Source organism: Sturnira hondurensis, unplaced genomic scaffold, assembly GCF_014824575.4.
Source record: "Sturnira hondurensis isolate 20B ecotype Veracruz unplaced genomic scaffold, ASM1482457v3 Scaffold0022566, whole genome shotgun sequence".
In the NCBI taxonomy this organism is placed as follows: domain Eukaryota; kingdom Metazoa; phylum Chordata; class Mammalia; order Chiroptera; family Phyllostomidae; genus Sturnira; species Sturnira hondurensis.
Window position 1 is genome coordinate 4,044,087 of NW_028095197.1, and position 15,559 is coordinate 4,059,645.

The following is a 15,559-nucleotide window of genomic DNA, read 5'->3' on the forward strand; positions in this document are numbered from 1 at the left end:
GTACATTTGAAACCTGTATACTTTTATTAACCAATGTCACCATAATAAATTCAATAAAAGGAAAAAATAAAAAAATAAATGTATTGGATCTTCTGACCCATGGACAAGACATGCATCTCCAATTGTTTAGGTCTTCTTCTATTTCTCTCAGCAATATTTTGTAATTTTCAGTCTACAGGTCTTTTATGTCTTTTGTCACATTTTTCTCTAAAATTTCATAGTTTTTGTTATTCTAGGTGGAGTTTTTAAAAATTTATTTCTGATTGTTTATTGTTAGTGTTTTAAAAACAATTTATTTGCATGCACTGCTCTTGTATTCTATAATCTTGGTAAGCTCACTTATTCATTTTAGTGGTTTTTAGTAGATTCCATAAAATTGTTTCTATAGACTGTTTTGTCATTTGTGCATAAAGACAATTTTACTTCTTTTCTTCCAATCTGAGTGTCTTTTACCATTTTCTGGCCTTGTTGCACTAGCTAGAACTTACAGGACAATGTTAAATGGAAGTGATCAGAGTGCGCAATTTTGCCTTTCTCATGGGGACAAATGCAGTCTTTCACCATTAAGTATCATGTTAGCTATAGGTTTCTGTAGCTGTTTCTTGCCAGATTAAGGGCTTTCCTTTATATTTCTAGTGCACTGAGAGTTTTTATCTGAATTTTATGTTGAATTTTATCTAATACTTTATTGATTGAGATATTTATATGGTTGATTGGTTTTCTAATGTTAAACTAATCTTACATTTCTGTCATGATATGTTATCCTTTTAATACATTGTTGGATCAACTTGCTACACTTTTTAATGAATATTTGCATTTGTATTCATGAGGGACATTGATGTATAGTTTTCTTGTAATGTCCTTGCTGGGTTTTGATATTATTATAATGCTGACTTCATTGAATCAGTTGTGAGATTTTTAAAAATTTTTTCTGGAATAATTTGTTTTCACTGGTTTTATTTCTATCTTAAATATTTGGTAGAATTTTCTAGTGAAACCATCTGACCATGGGGTTTTATCTGTTGGAAGATTGTTAACTACAAATTAGATATATGGCCTTCATGGTTGTCTATTTCATCTTCAATGATGTGAGTGATTGTGTCCTTCAGGGATGTTGTCCATTTCATATAATATCTTAAATTTATGCATAAAATTATTTCAGCATCTATAAAATTTTTAGTGCAAATACCTCCCTTATCCTTTATATTGGTAATTTGTACCTTTTCTCACATTTTTCTTGATCAGGTTGGCTAGAAGTTTATCAATTTTATTGATCCCAAAGAACCAGGATGTGGTATCATTGCTTTTCTCAAGCGTTTTTCTCTTTTCTATTTCATTCATTTACATTTTGTCTTTTATTAGTCTTTTTCTGCTCCTTATTTTGGGTTTCATTTGCTCTTCTTTCTCTAGAGACTTAAGGTGGAAACTCAGATTATTTGAGAATGTTTTCTTTCCCCCAAAACACATTTCAGTGCTGTCCATTTTCCTCTATGTATTTCCCGACTGAGTTGCATCCTACAAAATTGCCCCGTTGTATTTTCATATTCATTCTGTTCAACCCGTTTCCTTATTTTCTTTTTAGTTTTGGTTTTGACTTCTGAGTTATTAACAGATTTGAATTAAAATGTAAAGGCAAATGGAAAAAGAAGGAATGGAATTTTAGAAAAGGAAATATTCTTCTTCACTGGATCCTTGTTGGGCTTAAAACACAGTACTAAGTACTTTTAGAACATTGGCTTAACTACCACATAAACTCCATTGCTAAGATATGAAAAATGGATGCCAAAGAGATTTATTAAATGAGCTTAGGTTACACCAGTGCCAGATTTGGAGTTGGACCCCACGTCTGCCAATCTCCAGATCACCTTCCCACATTCGGGGTTAGAGATACCAAATCAGAAGATTGCCAGGGCGAGTAAATCAAGTGCACTTACCTTATAGCCTTTCCTAGAGTGTGAGCTTTGACATGAATGCTAAGTCAAGCATGGTGACACTTGCATTCTTCCCTTTTATGGATGCACAGAGCTCAAAGCCAAAGCAGTTAGAAGTTACCTTTTTTTAGAGCTCTCGAAAGCAACCCTGCCTGAATACAACAACCACCTGCCCCCTGCCCAGCAATCCACTGACTCATAGAGAACGAGTAAAGAACAGGGACCCACATCTGGGGACGCATTTTGTGTGATGGTGTTGATAGTGGGGCTGAGGGACAGAGGTTGGAAGACAGAAGTACAGCTTTTCACTAGGCTTTCATCTTTCTGTTCTCTTTTTATCAAGAAGGATATCAAATCTATCCAGTCCTCTTTTTCAGCATTCTGATCTAGATATTCCTGGCTGGGTATATGTGTTATTTTAATCTGGGGTAAAATTAAGATGCTCTATTGAATGAACTCAGACAGAATAGAGGTGTGGAGGAGTTTATCAGGATGAAAGAACACACGGGGCACGTGGGCATCCCTTGTGGATAAACGAGAACATCTGCAGTGGAAAGAAAAAGGGAAAAGAGATGGTCACTGAATGGCATATACCCGAGAGTCGGTGGAAGAACCTCATGTAACTCGGAATGTCCCACAGTGTGGTTTCCTTGCTGGACGAGGAGAATGTCTGAGCTGACAACGTGTCCGCGCTCCTCACGTCAGCATTCTGCCTCGTTTGCTATTTCCCTGCTGTTTCCCTTCATCCTTGTTCTTCCAGATCTGATTAGGAAGGGGGAAAGGGGGCCGAATCCTGCCAACTTAGCCCTGTAAATATTTGTTCTGTGTTTATGACAGATGTTTTCCTGTTACGAAGGAATCTGACCTTCATTAAAAATCTAGAACTTTTTTAATGTGATGCCAAAACATCAGAAACAACAGCCAGCATTGCCAGTGACTTTCATATATTTAAAGACACAAATTCTTACTGGAACAAACCAGTAATTATCACAACTGTTATTATTTGTTGGGAACACAGTCAGAGGGTAGAAAATAACCACAGTTCCTCTTTCCTTGCTCTAATCACCATCCTACTCCACCATTCTGCAAAATGGGCCATTTAATCGTCTGACTTCACAAACAACAATGAGGCTTTTCCCTGACAATCATTGAGGCGTTTTTCTTCCTGGTGTTTGGAACACCAATTAAACCACACACAAATTACCTGAAATATCAAGCTTATGTTATTTCTCATAATCACTGTTTATCATTAAGAGAGCATAAATGTGTGACACATTAAAAACTGCATAAAAGTACCATGAATAAATTTAATAGAAATTTTAGAGTTTTCTAATTAACCACACTCTCTCCCTCAATGAAAGGGTGAAGGCACTTTGAGTTTTCTTGGGTGCATCAACTTCTTTTATGCTGAGGCACATGGGCTTAGATTTACTCACTTAGCTGACATGGGCTCTTTAGAATTTTTGAGGTTGTGTTCACCATGACTTCTATGTAAAACAAAACAGAACAAAACATGATATTGATGTTCTTCAGGGTTCCCAGAATCTAGAATGTGAAAATTGTAGAACCATGTGCATATAGTCACAATAGAAGCTACTTCTCTTGTAGGCCCAGGAGAAGAGGCTCAGAGTGTTGTGGCCAAGGACCTGCCCCAGTGGCATTCTTTTTTTAAAAAAATATATTTTATTGATTATGCCATTACAGTTGTCCCATTCTACCCCTTCATTCCTCTCCACGCTGCACACCCCCCACACCTCCTCCCACCTACTTTCCCTTTGTTTAGTTCATGTCCGTGTGTCATAAGTTCTTTAGCTTCTACATTTTCCACACTATTCTTGCCCCTCTCATTTTCTCCCCACCGTCTATGCTACTTATTCTCTGTGCCTTCTCCCCCCCTTCTTCTCCTCCCACTCCCCTGTTGCTAACCCTCCATGTGATCTCCATTTCTGTGGCTCCACTTCTGTTTTAGGTGTCCAATTAGTTTGCTTTTTTTAGGTGTGGTTGTTAATAACTGTGAGTTTTCTGTCCTTTCACTGCTCATATTTTTAATCTTCTTTTTCTTAGATAAGTCCCTTTAACATTTCATATAATAAGGGCTTGGTGATGATGAACTCCTTGAACTTGATCTTATCTAAGAAGTGCTTTATCTGCCCTTCCATTCTGAATGAAAGCTTTGCTGGATAGAGCAATCTCAGATGTAGGCCCTTGCCTTTCATGACTTGGAATACTTCTTTCCAGACCCTTCTTGTCTGTAAGGTCTCTTCTGAGAAATCAGCTGATAGTCTGATGGGAACTCCTTTGTAGGTGACTGTCCCCTTATCTCTTGCTCCTTCTAGAATTCTTTCCTTCATTTTAATCTTGGCTAGTGTAATTATGATGTGCTTTGGTGTGTTCCTCTTTGGGTCCACCTTCTCTGGGACTCTCTGAGCTTCCTGGACTTCCTGGAAGTCTATTGCCTTTGCCAAATTGGGGAAGTTCTCCTTTATTATTTGTTCAAATACGTTTTCCACTCATGGCTGTTTCTTTCCCCCTTCTGGTACCCCTATAATTCGGATGTTGGAACATTTAAAGAGGTCCTGGAGGTTCCTAAGCCTCCCCTCATTTTTTTGAATTCTTGTTTCTTCATCCTGTTCTGTTGAGTTGTTTCTTCCTTCTGGTCCACTCCATTGATCTGAGTCCCACTTTTATTACCATCACTATTGGTTCCCTGTGCATTTTGCTTCATTTCACTTAGTGAAGCCTTCATTTTTTCATCTAATTTGCAGCCAAAATCAACCAGTTCTGTGAGCATCCTGATCACCAGTATTTTGAACTGTATATCTGATAGGTTGGCTACCTCTTTGTTGCTTAGTTGTATTTGTTCTGGAGCTTTGATTTGTTCTTCCGTTTGAGCCATAATTTTTTGGTCTGGTGGCGCCTGTTACATATGAGGGGCGGAGACTTAGATGTTCATCAGGGCAGGGCAACCCAGTTGCTGGATTATGACACTGTATGTGAAAGGGGGGTCAGAGAGGGAACAATGGCGCTTGTTCCACTCTCTCAGATTTCAGTCCCCTCTTCTGCTTCCCACAAGCAAATTGGGCCCTACTGGTGCGTCCCAGGTGGGTGGACTTGTGTATGTTCTAGGACACTGTGGGTCTCTCCAACAAACTCTCCTGTGAGGCTGGGAGCCTCTCCCAGCACCTCGACCCTCACAAGTGTTTTTAATCGGTGCTCTTTGACTTCATTTCTCATTGCTGGGGCCCTGGGTTGCACAGTCTGTCTCACTGCCTGTTTTCTGCCTGGTTTATCTGCGCACGAATGTGTGTCCGCAGTCAGCCAATTGCCTTGTGCATCTCACTGGGTTTGCTCAATTTCTCCCTGCACCTGGTTCTGCCAACCACCCCCTCTTCCTGCTGGCACCCCTCTCTACCAGCCACCGACTCCGCCCCTCTTACCAGTCCGGATGAATGGTTTGCTGTTGTTGGACTTCAGTACAGTTCAATTTTCTGTCTGTTTTGGTTGTATTTTTGTTTTTAGGTCTTTGTTGTCCTTAAATTTGGTTGTGTGAGGAGGTACAGTGTCTCTAGCTATGCCTCCATCTTGGCCGGATGTCTCTGATTCATTATCCAGGTGGCATTCTTTATCTCGGTTTACTATGGGTCAGGTCTAGAGCTCAGGGTCTCAGTTCTGTACCTGATGTCATCTGCATTCTGAGAAGGTCATAGCGGTGGACTCATAAGAACAATGTGCATGAGGATGAGTTATAATATCAGAGTGCCAGCTTATTGCTTTATGTTTAAAAAAGGATAGTGTATAACTCAAAGTTCTAACAGCCAGAGTAATGTTGGATTGACAATCAATGGAAGAAAAAGAAATATCAAGATTGAATAGGAATAACTTAACGTACCTACTAATCTCTGCAGCATTGGTTTACAAATATCTGTAGGTCAGGCTTCCTTTCCTCAGAGCAATGACTAGGCTGTCTTTGTTGAGTTTTCCCCCGGGGCTCCTTATTTTTTGTTTCCCCAGAAGGCAGTGCCATTTTTGATTGTCATATTCTTTCTTTAGAACATTAATGTTTCATTCCAGTTACAGTGCAATTTTGCCTAGCTTGAGAGACATTTTCTTAAGGGATAGTGATCATCTGCTGAGATCCAGTGCGTGTCCATATGACAGTTTTAATCTCAAGGGATGATATTATATTCTCGCTTCCAATTTCTTCAAAATTGGGAGTTTATTAAAACTCCTAACACTTGCAAAGATATCAACATGATCAGTTTCAGACAGAGATATTTTATGCCCTTTAACTGCACACATCTACACATTATTCTAAAATAAATCAACAATTATTTAACATTAAATGTTGGTACAAGTTCTGATGAGTCTTACAAGTGACACAGATGTGTCCAAAGGAAACACCTAGAGAAACTCTTATACATCTGCTCAAGGGAATATGTACTATTTTGATTGCAATGGAGTTTGTTACAACAAAAAATCATAAACAATTTACACAAGATCTATCCAGAAAAAGTCCAGCCATTGTTAATATAACAAGAATGGTTTGAGTGACATTGATGTAACCTGTCAGATAAAGAGAGTGGAAGGGAGTGAGCATGCATGAACAATGACAGCTTCACTGTACTAGTCAGTGGGGGAGGTAGACACCTTTGAATGAGCACGTGTACTGGGTGGCCATTGCCTTCAAAATGTATGAGTGAGTAGAGCAATGAATCTGCACCAAATTTTGCCTTAAGCTTGAACATTCCTCCATGGAAACTATTTGGATGATTCAGAAGGCCTCAGCTATGGGCAACTGGTGATTGGCAGCAGCTTCATCAAGACAATGTGCCTACTTATGCATCACATCTCATGCAGAGTTTTTTTGGTGAAACATCAAATGACCCAGGTGACTCAGCCCCCCTAGAGCCCAGATTTGGTGCCCTGCAACTTCTGGCCTTCCCCAAAACTAAAATCACCTTTGAAAGGGAAGATATTTCAGACCATTGACGAGATTCAGGGAAATATGATGGGGCGGCTGATGGCAACTGGGAGAAATGTGTGAGGTCCCAAGGTGTACTTTGAAGGGGACTGAGGAGTCATTGTCCTACATGCTATTTCTTGTATCTTGTATCTTCTTCAATAAATGTCTTTTTATCATATTTTATGGATGTATGCCTTCTGGACAGACCTCACATATCCACCAAAAGGAAGATGCATAAAATAAAGCAGTTGTCATATATTTAGACAAAGAAAACCAACAATAAAAACAAGTTAGTTCTGATGTAGCAATATGGCTACAACTAGGAATATTTAGAAAACTAATGCTGAGTGAGAAAAGTAAATCACAGAAAGTCATATAGTATGAAATATTTCTACATTTTAAATCTCTCAAAACAATACCATAATTAGTTTAAGGAAATACATGCATATGACAAAAAAAAAACCTGTATAAAAAGTATACCCAGAAACTCAGGATTGTGGCTTTTTGAGGGAAGCTAAGAAAAGGTACATATAGGATTGGGGTGGGCTAAAAATGGAAATTGAACTCCATCTATAAAGTTTTTCTTCTTAAAAAAGATCTGGCAAAATGTAGAGAATATTAATAGTTATATAAACTCAGGTGGCAAGCACATAGGTTTTAAAAATATATTTGATTCTCTTTTAAAATGTTTTTCATAATAAAAACTTTAAAAAAAGAATTTCTATTTTCTAGCATAGAAAAACGATCACAGAAAAATACATATTGTCTGATACATTATAAAAAATACAAGTACGAGTATTGAAATGTATACTCATACATATGTATATGCATAGAATAAGGTCCAAATGACAAATCGTCAAGCTGTTATCAATACTTCTTCTGAAAAGAGAGTGGAATTGGGCAAGGGGTGTTGGTTAAGGGCTACTTTTAATTTTTTAAACTCTAATTTTATCAAATGAACCACATGTTTATGTATTACCTCATAATTTAAAAATTAAAATGTGAATTCCTATTCCTTCTATAAAAACAAAGAAAAACAAGAGCAATGCATAATGTCCCACAAGCTCCAGGCCTGAATCTCTCTGGAGAATTCCAGGGATTTAAATCATCTCCCCAGGTCATGGAAACCTGTATTTCTCACTCTCAAGACCCTCAAATAAAGGCCAAGGTAACACTGTGTTACTGGCCACTCCAGGGAGTGGGTAGAGGTTGAAAAGACTGTGAGCCCAATGAGGGACAAATCAACCAGCATACAGGGGAATACTAGAAGAGACACTAATGTAGGGTCAGTCAGTGTGCTGGAGGCCACCTGAAGGCACTGGGTTCCATGACTGAGCCAATGTTTTAGCAGAATTTCAGAAGTTTGCAAAAACCCAAGAGGTTGTAAGATTATATCCTTGTAACAGGGTTCACACTCTGACTTTACTTCCTTCCCTAATTTTTTAATCCCTAGGGTTGATTACCTCACCCATTTACTGGGTAAGACTTCGTCCTTTGTTTTCTGTGCTCCTGGCCCCACAGGAGTGGCCTGGCACAGGACATCAAGCTGCAAAGTTGTGAGCCATGCTGTCTGCACCACACTTAGTTGGGGCTCAACACTGCTCTGCATGTCCCCATGTTACTCATGCCAAGGTATCTCTCTGTTGTGGTTATTCAGACTTTTGGTACACCTTTCAAATCTTACCCCTTAACGGGTGGCCTCAACTCCTTCACAGAGAGCAGAAGAGGCACCAGCCAAGCTCCCCTCCAGTTTCCAGCATCACATTATAACCCATCTGCACTGTGTCTGCCATACTGTCCCTCTCCCCTTCCGCATAGTAATCCCTCCACCTGGGCTCCTGATCCATCCTGCCCACTTCCGTCAGACCCCTATGCTACCAGTGACCTTTCCTCTCACCTGCATCTCCAACATTTCCCTCACCACTCCCAGCAGCATTTAAAACATTCAAATCTCTCACCTTTCACGAAGGGATCTTCCTTTAATCTCATTCATCAGTACCGTTTGGAAGGACCTTCACCTTCACAGCCCAAACAGCCTGAATTCTCTCCCCAGTTTGTCTTGTCTGACTTTGTCATAATGTGTGCACCTCCATTCTGCTGCTTGTACTGGTCAGAAACCATGGGATTTCAGCCCAGAACTTCTGTCACCAATTCATCTCACCTGCCCCCTTTCCATCCCCTTAGCCCCTTTCAAAGGAAACTCCATCCTTGACCATGCTCTGTCGTCTTTGAAGATGAAAAGTGGGTCCTGAATTAATTACTGAGGTGGGTGGCGAGACCCAGAGTCAATTCAATCCCTGAGAGCTTGAGGGGGTTTCCTCATTAGCTGCCTCAGAAACAAGCTCGCCTGGAAAAAGATGACGATTTTCTGCGGAAGGCTAATAGCCTTAAATCATTAAAAGAAAGCCCGAATTCTGCCTTTGAACATGACTTTAACCATCTTCTTTGTGAAATGATTTTGATATTATTGTTCTAAGGAACAGTGAGTCTCTCCTGAGCCTATTCCAGCTGACTCTCAAATATAAACCTTGGTAGAAGAACTTCTCTGAGTGATAATTGCAACTTGTGTGGCAGCATATGTCCTCTTCCGAATGTGGCCTGTGGTCCAATTGTTTATAAATCCAACTCCTCTGTCAGGTTGTGAGTAGGACCATCTCTTCACACTATTGTCTCTTCATGTATTGGCAGTGGTCCAAGATCTGGGGATCATTATCAAGATGAAGGGGAAGAGGGGACTTACTCCCAGTTACCCAATAATTTAAGTTTGTTTGGACAAACCTGGAGTCAAATCCCACCTCCATTACTGGCAAATTGTATAATTTGGGCAAGAAACTGATTTCCCCAAGTCTCAGCTTTCTCATCTGTAAGTTGAAAGAGGAATAATTTCTACTTTAGAGATTGGTGTAAAAGTATTTGGTCAATAGTAAGTGCCTGAAAATAATAGCTATTATTGACCATTATGTCTATTATGACTAGTAGGTATGTAATCAAGTTGGAGCCCATATATAATCATGTGGTATTGCCTTTAGTTTCTCTGCTGGGGGCAAATGGCTGTTTCTCCACAGGTTTTAGTTGAGGAATCCCATAATTGCTCTATAGGCTGAGATCTTGTCATACATCAACTTAATCTATGTTATCTGATCAGGTACTGAAGCTTTGACATAACCAGTCTCTATACTTTCCAACTGCAAACCATTCTTTGAAAAATAAAAATGTGTCCTGGTCGACAGTTCCTTGGCCATGTAATAGGAGACCTCAGTCACCTCCAGCGGGGGGCTAGGGGAGGGGTCCTGGGCATGGCAGCATTAAAGGATCCCACCATGAACAGAAATATCATCTGGAGAACAAATTTGTGTCCTCCCACTGATTTTCTTGCCTTTCTTTTCCTTTATTTTTTTGGTATGTGGGAGAGAATAAAGGAGAGAAAAAAAAGAAAAAGACATGTGAGTTCTCTTCAAAGGTTCCCCAGAAGCAAATCCCCTAATTTTGGGGTTGGGATGTGATCACATTTCCCTCATCAGGGGGCCAGTGGTGCTCAGGAGACAACACCTGCTCACATAGGTAGAGTGAACATGAGGAACAGGGCCAGGGTCATAGAAAGAAGGCAATATCATATAGCTGGGAGAAATGGTAGGAAATTGGCTCCCAGGCTGTTCAGTTTTGCAGTTTTTTTGAAATTTTTGCATTTTTCAAAGTTTAAAAGTGAAAAAAAAGTGAACCAAAGAAGTCTGGAAAGTTCGGGGGCCAGGAGGCTGAGAAGGGGAAGACGGTCCAGTGGTGCTAACGCAGCCTCCATCACTGACTGTTTTATGAAATTGGGAAGAGGGACAAAGAAGAGCAGAGGAGAGAATCGGAGAAGTGGACAGAAGGCTCTACAGGGACCGCTTACACTTGAGAAGGACCACAGAGCAGCACGTCCCCGAGGTGGAAGTCCAGGTGAAACAGAGGAGGACGGCTTCCCTGAGCAACCAAGAGTGTCAGCTGTACACGCGGCGCTCCCAGCAGCAGCAGCAGCAGCAGCAAGTACCTGTTGTGGACTTCCAGGCGGAACTGAGGCAGGCTTTCCTAGCTGAGACACCGAGAGGTGGTTAAAGCAGTCTTGGGACATTCCAGCTGACAATGTAATAAAGACTTGATGATTTTTCAAAAAAAATTTTAAAAAGAACTCTGGAAAGTTTAATGGTTTTTATGAAAATTTAGAACAACTACTATCTATTCTCACCACTGTTTAACGAAAGAGAGAACATGTTAACACCAAAAATGAAGTAAGGATTTATTCTTGGATTGAAGGAAAGTCCTTTTCAGAAAATGAACATTGCAGTTTCAGCCTTACAGGTCTTTCTCTCCCTTTCTCTCTCTCTTTCTCTCCCTCTTACTCTTTCTCTTTCGTTATCTCTCTCTTTCTTTCTCTCTTTCCTTCTTTCTTTCTCTCTCTCTCTTTCTTTCTTTTCCTTCCTTCCTTCCTTCCTTCCTTCCTTCCTTCCTTCCTTCCTTCCTTCCTTCCACCCGTTTATCTTTCCTCCTTATCTAGTTATTGTATGCCTACTTAAGTATTTATCTATACAATACCGTACTAATTTTTTCTCATTTTGCTGTGGACCTTTCATTGTAAACTAGCACCAGCTCAGAGCAGGATTTTAGAACCCTGCCTTGGAGGTTACTTATTACAATTGTACTTGAGTTCAAAGATGACTATTCTGAAACACAGACATTCAGTGATGACTCTCTTGGGGTTGTACAGCTGATGGCTGGTCAAAGCTCAGGCAAGTGTTAAATTGTCGCTAAGTCATTATCAAAGGACACAGTCAGCATTCAGGTATCTGTCCCAATAAGGTTCTTGTTCATGGGTCACCACCCAGAAACTCAGGGTAACTGGTCCAGGCATACTCTCTTGTTACCTCCCCAATCCTATCTCCACTGATCTTATTCCTCCTCCTGCCCTGACCTCCCAGGATTGGCTCTGTTGATTAAGGGTGCCATTGAATTTCCAGTGCCCATCCCAGATATGGGAGGCATGCATTGCCTGATGCCTCCTTTTCCAATTCCTTGGAGACACTGAGTCCTCCCTGTTCTATCTCTGAAATGTCTCTTATATCTTATTATTCTTTCCAGGCCCTGCAAAGCTTTCATTATTTCCTTGTCAGCACTGTTGTAGTGGTTCATTCATTGGTCTTCCCAGCTCCAGGTGCTTTTTTCCCCTACCTATTTTTTAAGACAATGTGTCAAAATCAATAGCAACAAGAAAATAGTATCAGCCCTGGCTGGTGTAGCTCAGTGGATTAAGTGCAGGACAGTGAACCAAAGGGTCACCAGTTGGATTCCCAGTCAGGGCACTTGCCTGGGTTGTGGGTATGGTCCCTAGTATAGGGCATGTGAAAGTCAACCATACATTGATGTTTCTCATCCCCTCTTTCTCCCTCCCTTCCCCTCTCTCCAAAAATAAATAAATAAAATATTCAAAAAAAAGAAAGAAAAAAAATAATACCAGCAGTAGCAAACTGCATGACTTCCTATTGCTTCCACTAATAACATCTCTCCTTGCCCTCCTCCCTAAGCACCACGCCTGAGCCTCACCCAATCACTGGCCTGTCCAGGCAAGGTGTTTCTGAATTTTTGCTCATGCCATTCTTTCTGTCTACAGTAGCCTTCCTCTCATTCTCTGCTTCACAATCTCTCACTGTTTCTTAATGCTCACTACAAATGCCATTCCTAATGCCACTTCATTTCTTTCCTCTCCAGAAGACTTAGTTTCTCCCTCCCCTGTGTCCTTATTGTTCTTAAATTTCTCTCCTTAAGTGAATATTATGGGACATCATGGTGGGTTGCACATCCTCCCTACAATAAATTGTGAGCTCATTGTAGGTGATTTCAGGGCCTTCTCCATCTCTTCATCCTTCCCAGCATCTACATCTATGCCAAGCTCGAGGTGGACACTTGACTAAAATTGGTTGAATAAATAAATATTGGTATAACAGCATCTTTTTTTTATGAAGTACAAGACCTGGTCTGGTCTTGGTCAACATACCAGATTCAAAGTCCGGATATTTAAGAATTGAGTAAGAAATAGTTTAAGATGAGAAACTTGGTTGGGCATGTGGGGAAACATTTCCAGGCTGGAGCATTCCTTCCAGCAGATAAAATACAGAAACTCTCCATTCTGGAAATGAGGCAATGATTCTTGATGGGGTCAAAATATTCACCTATATTTATCAGAGGGTGAAAGACTCTGAGACAGTCCACCTTACTCCTACACCAGTCTGTGTTTGGTAAAATGGAAATTAATAACTAACAATAAACAGACTAGATTTTGATATCAAAAGTCTTTAGTTTTTCTTTTTAATCAAGTGTTAAAGGGTAAGACCTTTTGATGCTGTCCAACAGAGGTGACCAGGCTGGCTGAGGGATCCAGGGGACTGCAGTTGAAGCAAACAAGGAGGACTCTACATATATAAATTACTGGTTAGGTCACTGCAGATTAGAGCATGAGCAGATGTATTATATAATGCACTTAAAGGTCATAATAACCAACCAGAGCAATGGAAAGTGCTAGAAGATCTAGGTCCACTCTGAGCTCTGATATCTGGTATCTAAGTTTGGTTGGGTCCCTCAAATTCCATTAGCTTCTCTGTCCTCTATAACATGGAAATAATGACAGCTCATCCCTCACAGAATTATTTTGAAAATGTAAGATAGCATATGTAACCTAATTAGCTAGGAGCTGCAACATAGTGGGCAGTCAATAAATGTTATCTTAATTCCCATTTAGAACAAGTAGGACAACTTGGGTCTAAGTCATAGGGAAATATCTGAAGGTCATAATGACCTTGAGTTGAATTAAAGAGCAATGCAGGCAGAAAGGAAGTGCAACTTGTCAGGCCAGTCCTGTAAATTTCTTCCTCTTAAGGTGGGATTCTCTGCTATTTCTTTCCATCATCTGCCAGCCAGAGGGAAAAGGATCCAGGACAGGGGTCAGAGGCTGTAGGGAATGGTGAAGCCACAAGATGTAGACAGCCTGAGTCCCCGAGTCACTGAGTGGAAGGCTGCCGGTTCAACCTTTATGAGAGTAAGACACAAACTTCTACCAGATTAAACCAACAAGACTTGGGGTGGTTGGCTATAGTGGTTAACCTGCCCTGACCAGGGTGGTCCTGAAAATATCACTGCTGTGATGCTTTGCACTTATCGGAGCTTTAACAGAATATTTATTTCCTGTTTTGATATTTGTGTTTCAAAAAGAGATGAAGTTGGACAGAGATGAGAGAAAATTAGTAAACATGTTGGCAGAGAAAAAAATTTTAAAAACTTGTCCGTTCAGAAATTTAACTTAGAAGAAAAGGACTGAGAGCAACATTATTACACAATCCCTCCCCATTCTGGTACACATGGACCGGTATCTGGGCACCTGTTCCGAGTCTGTGCCAGTGGTTCTCAACCCTGGCCCCAGGCTCTGCTCCAATGCAGCTGTAACCACTGATAGGTCTAAAATTGCACTTCTGAGAACCATTGATTTGTGCAAATCATAGGCACTTCTTTTTATGACTTGGATCATCAGAGTCATAATATTGAATAAACATTTACTTGGAGAATCAGATACACTAGAAAACTCGTTGGCAGAAGTGAATAGTGGAAAGGGTTTCAGTTTGGGAGTCAGATGAATCGCTTCATTGTTTTGGAACCAGGTTTGCTTTGTTGCTCACCAGCTGATGACCCTAGGAAGCTACTGTATTGCATTTGACCCTCTGTTTTTTCAACTATAAAAGGGGGGTCCTACAGCATCACCTACAGGGTTATGAAGAGAAAAATGAGCTGAAGTGTGTACAGCTGGAAGCAGAGTAGATACTTAACAAATGGTAGTTATTATCATCCTCAGTATTTATAAACAAAGAATGCCAGATTTACAAGCGCCTCATTAAAGCTGCTAAAGAAGATATCCTAAAGAGATTCTGGACAATAAGCAATGGCAAGCTGTAGTTACCTAAACAACATTCATTATGATGATTTTAAGATACATAAAATATTGTTGATGTTATCTTTACTGAGTGTGTTATTTTTATTGTTTTACTTTAATGAATTCAAACTACTTATAAGGGTCATGAGGGACACTGATCTGCAAACCATGCTCCTGACTCCTTCAACTCTGAATTCTCCCTTCAAGTACATTGCTTTCCAGTTAAGAAGCAAATACTGCACTTTTGTTTCATAAAGGTATAGTTTTTAAGATGAGGGTAAACTGAATCAGTCAGCCCTTTGTAAATAAGTCTTTGAAAAATATGGTGCCGGATTCTGACAAGGACCCTGAAGAGGACTGAGACCCTGCCCCTGGGCTCCGGGAGCTTGCACACTCCGGGGTCTGTCTGGTCTTGTGGTTGATACTCTGGCTGTTGTTTAATGTCTTTACAAAATGGCAGCCAATGGTGCGAATCACTATGTGACCAGTGCCAAAGGAGAGGGCAAAACGTAGGTGTGGCCAATTTGGGGAAATAGGTGTTCATTTGGGTTTTGATGACTGGGGAGCTTTCCCAGAAGAAATAGCCCAGGGGTCCCATGGATGCAGCTTGGCTCAGGGGCTTAGGGGATCCCAAACTGAAAAAAGAAGTCTGTGAAAGAATGGCCCATGTATGTCTGGAGGAGAACAATGGGACCAATTTGTCAACAGACTAGGAAG

At 40.5% G+C, this 15,559-nt stretch overlaps 1 protein-coding gene across 1 annotated transcript; it reads left to right on the forward strand.

The window, feature by feature from the left end:
- The first annotated feature begins 10,466 nt into the window (after positions 1–10,466).
- On the forward strand, positions 10,467–11,007 carry LOC118979837 (SNRPN upstream reading frame protein-like). The gene is made up of 2 exons (XM_037036141.1): positions 10,467–10,524; positions 10,718–11,007. The coding sequence occupies exons 1-2, from the start codon at positions 10,467–10,469 to the stop codon at positions 10,984–10,986; spliced, it is 327 nt and encodes a 108-aa protein (XP_036892036.1). The 3' UTR covers positions 10,987–11,007.
- Positions 11,008–15,559: the final 4,552 nt, after the last annotated feature.

Bases quoted from the DNA above. Each gene is read 5' to 3' on its own strand.
- LOC118979837 (XM_037036141.1), top strand. From the start codon at position 10,467: ATGAGGAACAGGGCCAGGGTCATAGAAAGAAGGCAATATCATATAGCT. The intron at 10,525-10,717 runs GTAGGAAATTGG...GAAATTGGGAAG, and splicing joins TCATATAGCTGGGAGAAATG to AGGGACAAAGAAGAGCAGAG.